The following is a 14,686-nucleotide window of genomic DNA, read 5'->3' on the forward strand; positions in this document are numbered from 1 at the left end:
AGCTTTGTTGTTGGGAAGGTTTTGTTAGTAAAAGAAGGCCAAATCATAACTTTCTTGCCTTTAGACGGGAGCTTTGCCGAGAGGAGGGCGTAACCATCTTCCTTCAGGAAGTTCGAGATACAAAAGCTCATGACAAGGAAGCCCACCCTTCCCAGTGCCCCCAGACCGGTTCGTGCCTCGCTGTCCGCAGCGGCTGGGGCTCGTTGCGGCTCTCCGCCGCCCCAGGTGTCCCACGCTCGCCAGGTGCCCCTGGCAGGGGAGGCGGCCCCGGGCGGGCCGCGGGCGCCTCTGCCGGGGTCGGGCGGCGCTGCCGCTCCCCGCGCCGCGCCTCCTCCGCCTGGCAGCCAGGCGGGCGGGCAGGGACCGGGAGAGGGAGAGAGAAAGGGAGGGCGCCGAGCTCGCCGCCGCCCCGCAGCTGTGGCAGCGCGGCCTGGGCGGCAGCCGGACCCCCGCCCGCCCGGCAGCGGGAGCGCCTCGGCCACGCCGCCCGCCCGGGGCCCCCGCCGGCCATGGAGCTCTCCCTGCGGCTGCTCCTGGCGTCCTGCCTCTCGCTGGGGGCGGCCGGGGAATTTGACAGAAGGTAGGCGCGGGGAGAGCGTGGGCGGCCGGCCGGGCAGGGCGAGCTCGGCGTTCCCTCGGGGCGAGCGGAGCTAGCCCTGGCTCTCCCCTTTTCGACGCGGGGCGCTGCGGAGGTCCCGGGGCTCCCGCCTGGCACCGGCCCCGGCGCTGGCTCCCGGCGAGGCGGGGCGGCCGGAGCCCTGGGCGGGAGGCGTGAGGCGCTCCCCGGTGCGGGCCGGGCGGGCCGCAGGTGGAGGGAGGCGCGGGGCGCGGGTGCCGCTGCCGGGGCTCCCGCACGGCGCTGCCGGCCCCAGCCGCCCGCCCTGCCCGGCGCCGCCGAACTCGGGCTTAGGTACGAGATAAGTTCATTGCTCTGGCGGGGCCGCGTCCGGCAAGAATTAAAAACAAAGCGCATCGCGTGCTGTACAGATAAAATTAGTTTATTGACGCCCGGAGGCACTCCCAGCGTACAGCGGCGGAGATCGCGGCTCAAGTTCTGACACGAAGCTCGGGGCGCGTGTGCCCCGTCCTGTCGCGTCCTGTCGTGTCAGGTGTCGCGACCGGCAGCGCTGCAGGGAGCGGGCACTGCGCCCTGCGGGACAAGCGGCCAGCGCGACCCCCGCCCTCCCCAGGGATTCTTTTTGTTTTTAATCGCATCTGTTCAAACGCAGCGCTCGCGGGATTTCAGCCTGTCCTTTAAAGACATTACTGATTGGTGTCAATAGTTTGTAACTGCTTGAGGCCGTGGTATCTTTTCCTTGGAACAAGGGAAAACTACAGCGCACCTTTTATATTTAATTTCTGTTTAACAGAACTGTTTAACAGGCCAAGAAGCTTTTTTTCCCCCCCTTTCATGTTTCAGTGAGAAAATTTGCCATATATTGTGAACGAAAACAAACCCTAAACTTTATGGTGGCCTTTATTCGATACTACAGGTTCCGTTTCAGACTTCTGAACTTCGGTTCAGTGCCAGCCTGGGAGTGGCAGCAGTGAGCATACTGCAAAGCGTGTCAGCTTTTTCAGGCTTTGCTCAGTTATCCAAACTATAATTTCTCCCTTCACCTATTGTTGTTTGCATTTTTTGAAGTGAACAGAGTATTAATGATAGAAATTAATACTCTGTGAGGGTGAGCTGAGAGTAGTTACTCTCTTCAAAAAAAGTAAAAAAAAAAATATATCTCTGCAGGAGAGGTTTTTGCTGTTCTTTGTCCTTTGGGGTTGGGGTTTTTTGGTTGGTTGGTAAATGGTTTTTTTTTTTTTTTTTTTTTTTTTTTTTTTTTTTTTTACCCTAGGGTGATTTGAGCTTTTAAAATGTTTGATGGTTTGAACTTTTAAAATGTTTCACCAGACTTTGTTGAACTGTCTTGTGCAGGTGGCCCAGACAAATGGTGCCGTCTGCAGGACTGTGTCGCTTCGGGAGCAGAATTGACTGCTGCTGGGGCTGGGCCCGGGTGGCCTGGGGACAGTGCCAACGTGAGTATCACCGCTGCTGGGGCTTCTAGTCACTTGTAGAGAAGGCTTGTACACACCCAGTCGTGTCTTTCACGTGTCCACACACATCCTTACCATGCAGGGCTAGGCTTTTGCACGTGTGCGCCTGCCTGACTTAGAAGGATGCTGTCATGTTAAAATTTTGTCTGTTTTTAACAGTGCTAAAAATGATTGCAGTCAAATAAGGTAAAGTGGAATTAGGGCAATGAGAATTTGGAAATTTCTTTTTGGTTTTTGCTTCGTTTTGTACTCTGATCTTATGACGTGCTGTAACTATGCTGTGTGGTGTTACAGGCACTGCAGGGTGATCATATTTGCATCCAAGAAGGAAACAAAAATTACTGATATTTCACTTAGAACATTGATGGAAATATTCCAATTAAGTATTAAGCTCAAGTATTCTTTCAGTAAACCTAAACTAAGGGAATAAATCTGCCTGACAGCATCCTTTTACTGGGTCACACGTGAAAAGACACATCTCTGAGATTTTCACATCTATCTAGACTCTTTGATATGACTGCAGGATAAACCAGTAGATAAGTCTTCATCATAGGCTACATCTACAGTAGGAATTCTGTGGAGGCAGCTAGTACTGTGTAAAAATTAAAATTGTTAGGAGTGACATAGAGACCTCAGCTTGTTAAAATTACAACCTTTGATACTGGGGATGCTTACTCATGTGTTTAACACTCATACATGAGGGACATCCTGAAGTTTTTGGAGGAGCAAGCCTATAAACACTTAGCTTTTTTAATTTTATTTTTTTTTATTTATACACAAACATATGTGGATGAGCAAATTTTCTGTCAAGCCATTTTCAAAATAAAACAGGTATTAAATGCTGTAAATTCCTAGTCTGCAGGGCAAATATTTGGCAAAAGATAGGAAAGGCATTGGAAATGCAACTCTCAGCAAAGGTTTTGTTCAAATCTGTAAGCAGCAAGACTGGTTTCTCTCTTCCTAAGTATGTTAGAGGCCCATAAGGTTTAATAGATATATAAGATGATTAGTAAAAAACTATGGAAAGTACTTCTGGAATACAACATCCCTGATACTGTTTCTTTGATGCAGAGTTCTCAGGTTGATACCTCTCAGGCCATACAATGAATAATTTTGATTTTTTAGGACTCTAATTAGTAACAAGTAGTCCTTTCCTTGGTATGAATTTTATGAAGATGGAACAAGACTATTTAGTAGGTTGATTGAGGTTACTCCAGAGGCAATAGGATCTATGTCCACCTTTCGTGATGCAGTTTTATTTGATAATCATTGTGTGTTTAAATGTTTGAGGCTATGAAGGCTCAACTGGAAAATATAAATAACTGCTTTGTTTAAAAAAAAAAACCCAAACAAAGACCAAAATAGTCCAGACTACTGTGTCACTTTTCTTAGACAAGTTGTCTTCCATATTGTGACCATAAATTACTGCTTATGTTTAGGTGAAAGTCAGTTTCTCGTTATTACCACATCTGATTTGTGTTTGTGTTTTTATGATATTGGGAGACAGAAGTTGCATAAATTTATACTATCAAAAGATTCATAATTAAAAATTGGAAACGAGACAAAAGTAATAATACACAGAAGGTATAATTTATTTGTTGTTCTTTGAATTCTGTCAGTAAGTTAATTTTTAGTGCTAGCTTTTCCAGATACTATAAATGCTTTTTTCTTTTCCTTAAGGCTAAAGGTAGGTAAATTGTCACCTCCTTCCACTGCATTTTAGTCCATTATCTACAAATTTGTCTCCATGCACATTTAGAAGACATGTAGATAGGTATTTGCTGGGATCATCTCCAGTATTTGGGACCAGACTTTCAAAAGAAAACATTTATCACTTAGGTGTCAAAAAGCATTTTCCCTCTTTTTTTTTCTTACACACCGATAATTTTTTGAATTGCTGGGTCAGAAGAGTCTCAGATATTTAGGTGAAAATATTACTGAAACCATCAGCAGCTCCTTCTCCCTTCTAAACAGGAGACAAACTATTGGCAAAATAAAACATGAAATTCTGCCCCAGTTGCGGGTGGTGAAAATTCCAGACATATCACAAAGCAGGAGATTACACTAAATGAGTCTCTCTAGTGCTTGCAGCCAAATAGAAAATCTGTAGTCAACTCTCCAGCTTGCTAATGTGGCACCCAGTATGTAGGATTAACCTGGCACAGAAGGCAACATTCCTGGCCTCAAAGGAAAACTTGGGTATTTTACTGTACAAAGGAATATCACTGAAATTTTTCCAAAAAGTCGAGTACGTGATAATTTTTTCTGCTTTCTCTCTGGTCAAAGGTAAAGCTCTTAGCCCTGTCCCCAAAATGAGTGGCATAGATAGATGTCAGACTTTCTCCACTAGATGTACGTTTTCTTTGGTGTTTTAGTAGAAGTTCTGTTTGCACAAGGAAAACAAGTATAGAGTCAGGCTTAAAAATTAGCAGTGAGACCCAACATTTATAAATGTGTCCAAAAATGAAGCTTGAAATATTTAGGCAATAATGCTGAGCTCTTTATTAGTGAGTTGGAACTGCTGTTTTTCAAACCAACTTGAGCCATCTTTGGTATGCCTGCAACTGCTACAGCACCTTTGGACTCTCACCTGCTTACTCATGCATAATTTACCACACGAGCACTAATTATCTCTAAATTTATCCTTCTGACAACAAACGTGAGGGGAGAGACGTGCTGGAGCCAGAGTGGAGCAGGCACGCAGATACATGATAGGGTGGTCACAGTTCAGAGACCTCTGAACTGTGATGAGCCAAGGGTACATGGTCACTGATATACCTGGATATGTTTTCTGCTGTCCAGCTGAGCTGCTCCCCCAAGCACGTGTGGGTGTGCCCTCTGCCCACAGCTATTGAGAAAAAAATGTGTTTATTTAAACCAGCAGTGTGATTTAAGGTAGTGGTTTAGTTGTGACAAATGCTTAAGCCTGGATATGTCAGCTCTAGCAGAGCAGGAGTGTGGTGCAGCTGATGAGTGTCATTAAGGCCTTAAGGCTTGGTGACTCCATGCTCCTGATCTTCCATCCATAATCCATCCAGAGAGCTGCAAATGGAAACTGAACTGTGTTAGTTAAACTTGGTTTTGTGAAGTGTGAAGTTATTCCTTTTATGTCCTTTGACTGGCAAGGGAGTGCACGTGGAGCATAATCGTGCTTAGTGCTGCTTAGCAACGCCACTCAGCATAACTCGGCTGTCTTCTGCTCTTATAAACATGTAGGAAGAAGTTGAAATAGGGCCCTCCTTTAATTTACACTTCTTTCTTTACAACATCCTCTCTCCTCTTTACACCAACCAAGACTTGTGCACGTAGGTCTGATCTGTGTGTAAGCTTCCTTCCAGAGTCTGTCAGTGTCAGCTGTAACATCTCAGCCAGTAAAAGTATTCACTCTGCAGTGACAAGCAATTCCCTTCCCAAATGCCCTTTCAAATTCCAGTAAATGTGCTTAGAAGTTGTCCTTCAAACTGAAAGAATCAAGAACTTTGAATCAGGTTGGATTTTTTTTTTCTTTCTTGTGGGTTTTGAATACCCAATTGAGATCCATGTTGAGGCAGCTAAATGCATTTTGAGATTGATAAAAATATGGGCGTGTTTTCAAAGGGTCTGAACAAATGTAACTCAAATTCATTGGCATTTCTTAGTCCTTGTAAATTGAAAGTCCATCCATGCTTGTTTAGTGGCTTAGATTTAGAACTGTGCATATCTTCCATCATTAACATAACTAAGTAGCTTTTCTTAGATTTTGATTTGGTATTTAAAAGATTAGTTAATTCAACCTGGTGTATTGAAAGGCTAATTTTTAAGCAACAGAAATTATGTTTAAACACCAACTATTGGTGCTCCCATGAAGTGCCCTTGTCATTGATAGGGTTGAATTTTTACACTGAGGAACTCACTGCATCAGTGCTCTAAAGTTAGATCTTAAATATCCCACTTGAAATTAGTCCAAAAATCCCATGTTGTTGCCCAGCCTGCAGGATTTAGTTGCACTTTAATTAGCAGGAGTGGGAGTAATAGCTGTAAGTGGGAATAATCACACAAAAGCCTACCTCTCTGAAAGATGGTATGTTGATAAAGTACCTGATGAAATATGTGTAAAAATAGGGTTGTTGTTGTCTTGGTTTGTGTCTTACTGTTGTGCATGCAGCTGAGCCAAAGTAAAAGTGAGGGTAGAAGGAGTTGCTTCTGGATTTCTTTTCTCAGAGCAAGGGAGGCGACTTCCTGTGACACAGTATTTTTGCTGAAAGCAGGTATCAATAGTGCATTTTTAATTCCTAAATGCTTTTGCATTGTAAGGCAACAGCATCTGTGGTACTGAATGTGTTGTCCTAACCCAGAGCCCATTCAAGGGATTTTAAAGGACACAGGGACAACCAAGTCAGGACATAGGTCCTTGCACACATCTCGCAGAAATGCAAAAAAAATCCTTGTGGGTATTTTTGCCACTCATCTATCTAGATTCTCTCAAAACTGTTCTTAAAACTAATGGTCCGTCTGCCTCTTTTTTAGCTGGCTTACAAATATCTCTATAGTTCTTTCAGAAGCTATAAGAACAATTTCTGTCTCTGTGTGTGTCTTTCATGAACAAAATATACCTGCTTTGAACCTGGCTGTGTGTCTGTAGTTGATTTGGCTGTGTGTCTGTAGTTGACTACATATAACACCAGTTATATGTAGTCAAGGTACACTACAGATGTGAAGATCATTTCAGAATTTTAGATGCAGTTTAACAGCAAAAAACTGGAAAGAGATAACATTTTAACATAGATTTAAAAAGTTCAGGATTTTTAGAAGAAGAGCAATACGAAGTGGCTTGGATTCTCATTCTGCATTACAGTTTGGACAACTCCTTTGCTGGAGCTGACGGCAAAAATGGTTCCTTTTGCTGTGTTAATATAGATAGATACAGAAGAGAAGACCACATCTGCAGCTTCTATAAACAAATGCAGATCTACTGTCTGACCCTCTGCTGACTGGAGTCTATGTGACTGTTGGAGTCAGCAGATTTTGTCTGATGGATGGAAAGTTTGACCAACAAAAGATGTTTAACAGAAATTAAATTTAACTGAACGTGGGTTTGGTAAGCAGTGATATTTGATGACTTCACCCATTTCTATGTGTAATTCTCCTTAAACAGTAAGAATATCCATGCAGTCTGTCTCCAGAAGAGGTGGTGAAGATGAGTGTGCTCTTTCAGAGAGCCCATTGGTTGTAACTCCATCTGGTTATCTCCTTATGCTGAGGTTTGAGTGTTTTTTACCTGGGAAGCAAACCCAGAGTAGGTTAACAAAGTAGTTTTCCACCACAATTGGCTTAAAGGCCTAGGGACAGAACAGTCAAGGATGTATAAAGTCAAACCATCAGTTTACACCTCCCCTTAGGTTAGCAGCATTAAAGAAGTGTTAATTGAAGGGTGTCAGGCTGGCATTTACATTCAGCCAAACCTGGTAGAAAGAATATGATTTCAGGAAGTTCTAAAGAGCACTTGCAAGAGAGAGGAGCTTGTACAAGTTGATGTATAGCAGATGCAGGCATAGCTGAGTGCTTTGCTGGGAGCTGTGCATGCTGCTGCCTTCTCACAACCCTTGGGAAGGCTCTTGCAGTGTCTGTGCTGCTGTTGCTGTCCTGATGAGCTCAAAGGCTGTGTACCTGTTCTGTGCAATCTCTTACAGGGGTGTGAGGTGGTGGGAGGGGGAGGAAGCAGTGTCTGTGCTCTCATTGATGCCTAGAAGGAGATTTTGTATTGGTAAAAATGAACTTGAAGATGATTTACCCATATAAATCATCCAACACATCAATGGGAGAAGAGGCCATGGGCGGCTTAGGATTTCTGTTTCCTGCATGTAGCATTGCTTTCAGTGGAAATGGCAATTCTGTATAGTCCAAGATGCACAAAATAAAACCATGATTTTGTCAATAATGACCTGTGAAAATAAGGATTTCTAGGAGGCTGATCCACTAAAAGAAACATCCCTAAAGTCAGTAAGAGTTTTGCTACTGAATTTGGGGTTGCAAGATCAGAATCTGAATTAATGCATTGTGTTGGCAGTGTTTAATAAATACTGATATGGAGCATGTCTGCTTCCTATAAAATGACTGATATTTTTGTGCATCCCTGGTACTTTTCAAAGAAAAGGCATTTTATACAGAATTGCAGTACTGCTTTACACTGCTATTCAAGAATAAAAATGAGGTTTTGCTATTTTTATTCAATTTTTTTTTCTCAGTTTAGATCCTTTATGCCTTTAAAGCATGACTTGACTGTGTTAAAGATACAGTATCCTTTTCCATTTCCCTACTGCATTCCTCATGCACTTCATATGTAGATTAGTAGTTTTGCAGCCTGCTTTTTTCTAAGGAAATGTCATCAGTAATCAATTTGACAATTGCAACTGTAATACATTCGTAATTGCATCTTCTTTGAAAGCCCAGCAACAACCTGAGGAGCTTTCTTTCACTGTAACCAAGGCTAAGGGACTTCCTAGTTAAAACCAATTTAAACAAGTATAAGTTGCAATCATAGAAAAGCCTGAAGTGTTGGTCACACACTACTTAAAATACTGCTGCTGTTGCTCAAGTCCCAGCCTGCTATCACAAGGCTGTGTAGCCTAACAAGCCATGCTGCTAACATTAAATTTATTGGCAAATAAATTTATTTCAAATAGCCTGAAACATATATCTGTGTTTTCATCTTATTTAAGTTTTGTAGCATATCTTGTTTCATGTGGTAGCAAGAGCTGAAAAGGTTTCTTTTAAAGTAAGTATTACTTTTAATTTAGATGACATTACATTTTTAAATGTTATAAAAATTACCAGTAAATTTGTGTGCCAACATGTTTATTGGTTGCAGATGTTCAGATACATATAAATGGGTGTAATTTTAATTGCTCTCAAATTAGCATCCAGATGCTAGGCCTTTGTGTTTGAGCGGTGGAGACAGTGCTAAACTAAAAATATATACTCACACTTAAATGAAAGGATACTGTGTCTTTAAGAAAAGCATTTGTTCTCTGTTGATGGAAATGTTGAACCTGAACCATGAAACGTGAGAATTTTTACAACTACTTACTGTATGAAGTTTGACAAAGTGTAGTTCCTTAGTTGATTGAATAAGAATAGCATCACATCATTATATTTAATTACTCTTATGTATCAGAATGTTTGTTAAATCTCATAAAGAGATACTGATATAGAATATTTCCATTTTTAAATGTGTACTAGATTTTTTTTTATTTCAGAAAAGCTCTGAATGTTGAATGTATGTAATTCTCCAGGAATGTAACAAGTTGATAAAAACCACAGCCAAGTCCATCCTCCTTACAGAGAAAAAAAAAAAAAAAAAAAGCTGGAATTTCTCTTTTGGATTTGTTTTGCAGCGTTCTACGTCTTAAGGCAGAGAATAGCCAGCCTAAGGTGCCAGCCCAAAGGTTAGCTGAACATATTTCTTGAAATAATTTTGGCAAATTTATGACTTGGAGTTATGGCCTTGAAGTCATAAGTTTACGTGAAAATTTTAATATGTGACAAGAAGGTAATTTTTTGTTGTTTTTCATTTTTTAAGCATTTGATTTGGGGAAGATGAGGAGGGAAAGAAATTAACAGGGCTATTTTATCCTAGACACCTGTACAATGATATACTTATTTTCTAAAATATGACACTTTTTCCCTTTTCACTCCTTTATTTTACCCTCAAGCCCTGTGCAGTATTTTTCCATTTCTGCAAGTTGTTTGTACTACCAGCAATGCATTTACAAGCTGTCAGACCTAGGAGGCCTAATTTGCTTTCATGGCATTGAATCATGTGCAGTGAGAGGCTATTTTGGAATGGCTGAGGCACTTATTGCCCCCCACTGCCTGCTTTGCACTTCCACTACAGGTTCTCCTTCCCAGAACATGGAAACTTTACAGCCCTTGGTCTCCAGCAGTGTAGAACCTGGCAAAATGAAATCAACATAGTTTACATTGGTACCCAGCGCTGTAGTCTGCTGCTGCTTAGGAACTGATGTGTCTTGTTTGTTCCTGACTCACTGGGGAGGTTCCAGAGGACTGGAAGCTGGCCAATGTGACCAGTTCACAAAAAGGGTGGGAAGGAGGATCCTGGTAATCACAGGCCTGTCAGCCTGACCTCAGTACCTGGTAAGGTTCTGGAACAGTTTATACTGAGAGTCATCACACAGCACTTGCAGGATGGCCAGGGTGTCAGACCCAGCCAGCAGGGCTCTAGGAGGGATAGGTTGTGTTTGACCAACCTGGTCTCCTCGTATGAGCACGTGACCCTCCTGGTGGATGCAGGAAAGGCTGTGGATGTTGTCTGGTTGGACTTCAGCAGGGCCTCTGGCACTGTCTCCCACTGCACACTCTTGGAAAAGCTGCAGCCCCTGGCTTGGACAGGAGCACACTTTGCTGGTTCAGAACTGGCTGGATGGCCAGGCCAGAGAGTGGTGGTGAACAGTGCTGCATCCAGCTGGGGGCCTGTCACCAGTGGTGTCCCTCAGGGGTCTGTGCTGGGGCCAGCTCTGTTCCATATCTTCACTGATGACATGGATGTGGGGATTGAGTCTTTCATTAGTAAATTTGGGGCTGACACTAAGCTTGGAGTGTGTGTTGATCTGTTGGAAGGTAGGAGGGCTCTGCAGAGAGACCTGGAATGGTTGGAAGGATGGGTGGAATCCAGTGGGATGAAGTTTAACATGTCCAAGTGCCGAGTCCTGCATTTTGGCCACAACAACCCCCTGCAGCATTATAGGCTTGGGACGGTGTGGCTGGACAGTGCCAGGCAGAAAGGGACCTGGGGGTGCTGGTTGGCAGCCAGCTGGACATGAGCCAGCAGAGTGTCCTGGTGGCCAGGGAGGCCAAGGGCGTCCTGGGCTGTGCCAGGGATGGTGTGGCCAGCAGGAGCAGGGAGGTCACTCTGCCCCTGTGCTGGGCACTGGTGAGGCCACACCTCGAGTGCTGTGTCCGGTTCTGGCCCCTCAGTTTGGGAAGGACATTGAGATGCTGGAGCACATCCAGAGGAGGCAACGAGGCTGGAGAGGGGCTTGGAGCACAGACCCTGTGAGAATGACTGAGGGAGCTGGGGGTGTTTAGGCTGGAGAAAAGGAGACTCAGAGGTGACCTTGTCACTCTGTGCAGCTCCCTGAGAGGTGGCTGTGTCAGGTGGGGTTGGTCTCTTTCTCCAGGCAGCGCTGACAGAACGAGAGGACACAGCCTTAAGCTGTGCCAAGGGAAATATAGGTTGGATATTAGGAGAAAGTTTTCACAGAAAGGGTGATAAAGTACTGGAGTGGTCTGCTTGGGGAAGTGGTGGAGTCACCATCCCTGCATGTGTTTAACAAGAGACTGGATGTGGCGCTCGGTGCCATGGTTTAGTTGAGGTGTTTGGGCATGGGTTGGACTCTGTGATCTTGAAGGTTATCTTTCAACCTAGAAATTCTGTGATTCTTTTTGCACTCCCTGTGGGAGAGACACGAGTCTCAGACAGGAAGGAGCAAAGCAGTCAGCCATTCATATCTGTGAAATCAGATTACTGTGATACAGAAGTTACACTGCTGAAGCCAGTGGATGTTTTATATTTGAATAAACAAAATATCAGTAGGACCCAGTTGGTCTTCTGTCACCCCACAGAGACACTCATGCTATCCCATTTCTACCTGCTGGAATTCTGTGAACACATAGAAGAATTCAGGCAACAAACAGGCGTTTGAAATGATAAGCACCATTCTTCAGGCAGTTTTAGTGAACCACTTGAAATGCAAACACGAAGCTTGACAAAGCATGAAATATTTCTTGCTTTTCTAATTTTGTGTGTGTTAGATCAGATTTCTGCTGATTTTTAAGAAAGAGTACTTAAGTGTATAAGCATTAGATTAACTTCTACTTACTTCATTAAATCCTATTGATTTCAGTGTTACCCATGCTAAAGTTATGCATGCTGTGTAGTGCTGTTCTGAATATCAAGGCATTCATTAGCCAGAGTCTGGATTTGTCTGTGTGGTTTAGAAACACATTTGGCAGCAGTCATAGCCAAGGCAAGAATTCACTGCAGTGAATGGCCCACACTGGTTGCAGTTTGTCAAGTTAATGTGCTGTTACCAGAATCAAAAGTGCAAACTGAGTAACTGATTTACTCGGGTAAGTGTTAGAGTTGTGCATGAAAAATAAGGAGCCACTTACTAAATGGAATGTATGTTTCAGATAAAATGTATGACCATTTTGACAGCATGAATGTCACAAAAACGTGAAAATAATTTCTGGAAAAATATTCAGGCATTAGATACTACCATTTTGTCTGATGTTATTGTCAGTTTTTAGTTACAGAACCTGGTCAAGGACATTTATTATCTTCCCCAAAAAAATAGATTAAGAAGTCTTGTGCAGATGAAATTATCTGAAAATTAATACCCAGTTGTCCTAGTCAGACTTATTAATCTCTGCAGAGATATATTCTGTGACTATTAATTCACTTACTTGTGAAGCAAGCTTTTTTTCAGAAGTAATTCCCTAATGTGAGTTATGGGTATGATGTGTTTTTACCACCTTCTAGTAACTTTGAGGTGGGATAAGCTTTATGCATTCTCTTACAGTTGTGAGTAATTAAAGTATATAGTTGAACAAAAAGGAAATATGCATCTCTGAAAGATCTACAATGATTTATTTTATAAATTAGCTCATCCCCTTGGGATCCTAGATCAAAATTACTGTGAATAAGGTAGTTTCATTTTCCTGAGCATGTTTAATTGATTGCATAATTTATAAAGAATTGCAAAAAGTAAACAGAGAGGGAGATGTGAGCTGCAGCTGACTCTGAGGGAGAGAAGTATTATAGAGCTTGGTGTTGTGGTCTGTGAGCATCACAGGAGGAAGGCACCCAGGTTCAGGTGGAGGAGACAGCCTAGAGGAAAGCTTCTTTCACCTATATGCAGGTCTTGTTAGAAAGCTGGCACTGTGGAGAATGTAAGAAACAGTCCGAAGGTGGGAAATGTGTTCTGCAATCAGCAGTGTAAGAGGATCCAATGAAGTTTTGTGAAGCTGAATACACTGTGTAATCATTTCTGGGCTGCTGCACAAATTACTTGCTGTGCCTGGGCAAATTGAATTTTAAGGAGCTGGGATCTGGAGTCAGAATAAATAGGGGCTGTATGTGACTCAGGAAGAGAGGGCAGAAACAAGGCCATTCGGGCAGATGGTTACCTTAGTTTGTTTCAGATGCCGGGATTTCTGTGCATAATTTAAGGCTTCAGAGAGATGAAAAAGAAGTTCAGAAATTGGGAGGCAAAGCAGAGAAAAAGAATGTAAGAGTCATACCCAATGCTGTTTTAATGAAAAACATAGCTAGGAATGTTGGAAGACCAAAGGGAATTTTAATTGTTAGAAATAGTCCATTAAGAAAGCTGAGGGATTTCCATTGCTGGCTGCAAATGAAGAGGAATTAGTCAGGTAGGAGCCAGGCAGTGCAATCTTCTGGTAAGGACTCCACCAAACAGTGTTTGGTAGTCAATAAAGAGATCATTAACGTTAAAATTCTAGAAGAGAAGGAATAGAGGGGACAGCATGTGGTAGTCACCCATGCCCTCAAAAGTGGGCAGCTTATGCGGGGGATCTGACTGAGTCTGAGGTGCACTTCCAAAGCAGTTGTGACAGAACTGTGTGCATTGAGAAAACACAGATCAAATCAAAACATCCCTCAGCATTACAGACCCATAATGAAGTTGTTGAATGTGTTTTTCATTTGTTGTATTTGTGCAACAATTAAAAATAATAATTCAGAATGGTTGAGTAATACTTGGATAACACCAACAGCAAGCAGTGGCTCAGAAGATTGGTGGCTTCTGGCTTTTTCACAAGCTTAATGCATGCTAGCAGCATGTGCACTTCACCAGAAATTTTCTTCCACTCTCCCACACTTGAGAAAAAGAAAAAATCAAACAACCCATCATAAACCCAAACCACTTATTCACATTTCAATTCCTCGTGTTATTTTTACAGGAAGTTTAATTTCTCCTGAGGTTTAAGTGAGACTTAAAATGTGGTATTTGTCACCTTATTTTTTGGGGGAAAAGGTAGTTCTTGCCAACCTTGAAAATAGGTACTCAGATTTATGGCCAAATAAAAGGCCCTAGGATACCTCCTTGAAGTTAATGGGAACTGAGAGTAAATCTTCACATCTGACCCAAGAAAAAAGCATTTAAAATTATCCAACTGAAGTGAATAATCATGACACCAGAGTTTTTTTTTTTTTTTTTTTTTTTTTGCTGATTACCTCTTGAATGAATTGGTCAATAAAGTGAAAAGGAAAGTTTAGTTATAGTTTATTCTGTGTCACAGATAAAAAAGCAAGACTTGACTAAAGATGAAAATTGCTGTGCTTAGGATTTTTTTTCTGTCCATGTCAATCCACATTCCTACCCAATGGGAGTTCAGCTTAACAGCTTTCAGAGAGTAATCCTTGGATGTGGTAGGTCTGCTTTGATACTGGTTCAACAGTAAATTAGCAGTCTCATTTTGAGCGGCACTTGTCTATGCCAGTATAATTTTAACTTTTCTTTACAAAAGTTACTAGTATAAAAAGTAGAAAGTTTTTACTGAGTTTTGACAGTCCTTTTCAGACCCCTCTGGATTTCACTGCCCTGTGTTCATAAAA

The 14,686-nt window shown here is 42.5% G+C and overlaps 1 protein-coding gene across 4 annotated transcripts in view; it reads left to right on the plus strand.

Annotated features, from left to right (window-relative positions):
* The first annotated feature begins 495 nt into the window (after window positions 1-495).
* Window positions 496-14,686, plus strand: part of NPNT (nephronectin) — a 48,881-nt gene continuing 34,690 nt past the window's right edge. For 2 of the 4 annotated variants that reach the window (XM_063156449.1, XM_063156451.1), the window contains exons 1-3: window positions 496-580; window positions 1,931-2,031; window positions 9,423-9,473. In XM_063156449.1, coding sequence (XP_063012519.1) covers window positions 510-580; window positions 1,931-2,031; window positions 9,423-9,473 — 223 coding nt within the window. In that variant the 5' untranslated portion in view covers window positions 496-509. The remainder of the gene's footprint in view (window positions 581-1,930; window positions 2,032-9,422; window positions 9,474-14,686) is intronic. The other 2 variants (XM_063156450.1, XM_063156452.1) reach the window with 1 other exon arrangement.

This window comes from Melospiza melodia, chromosome 5 (genome assembly GCF_035770615.1).
Source record: "Melospiza melodia melodia isolate bMelMel2 chromosome 5, bMelMel2.pri, whole genome shotgun sequence".
NCBI classification, from domain to species: domain Eukaryota; kingdom Metazoa; phylum Chordata; class Aves; order Passeriformes; family Passerellidae; genus Melospiza; species Melospiza melodia.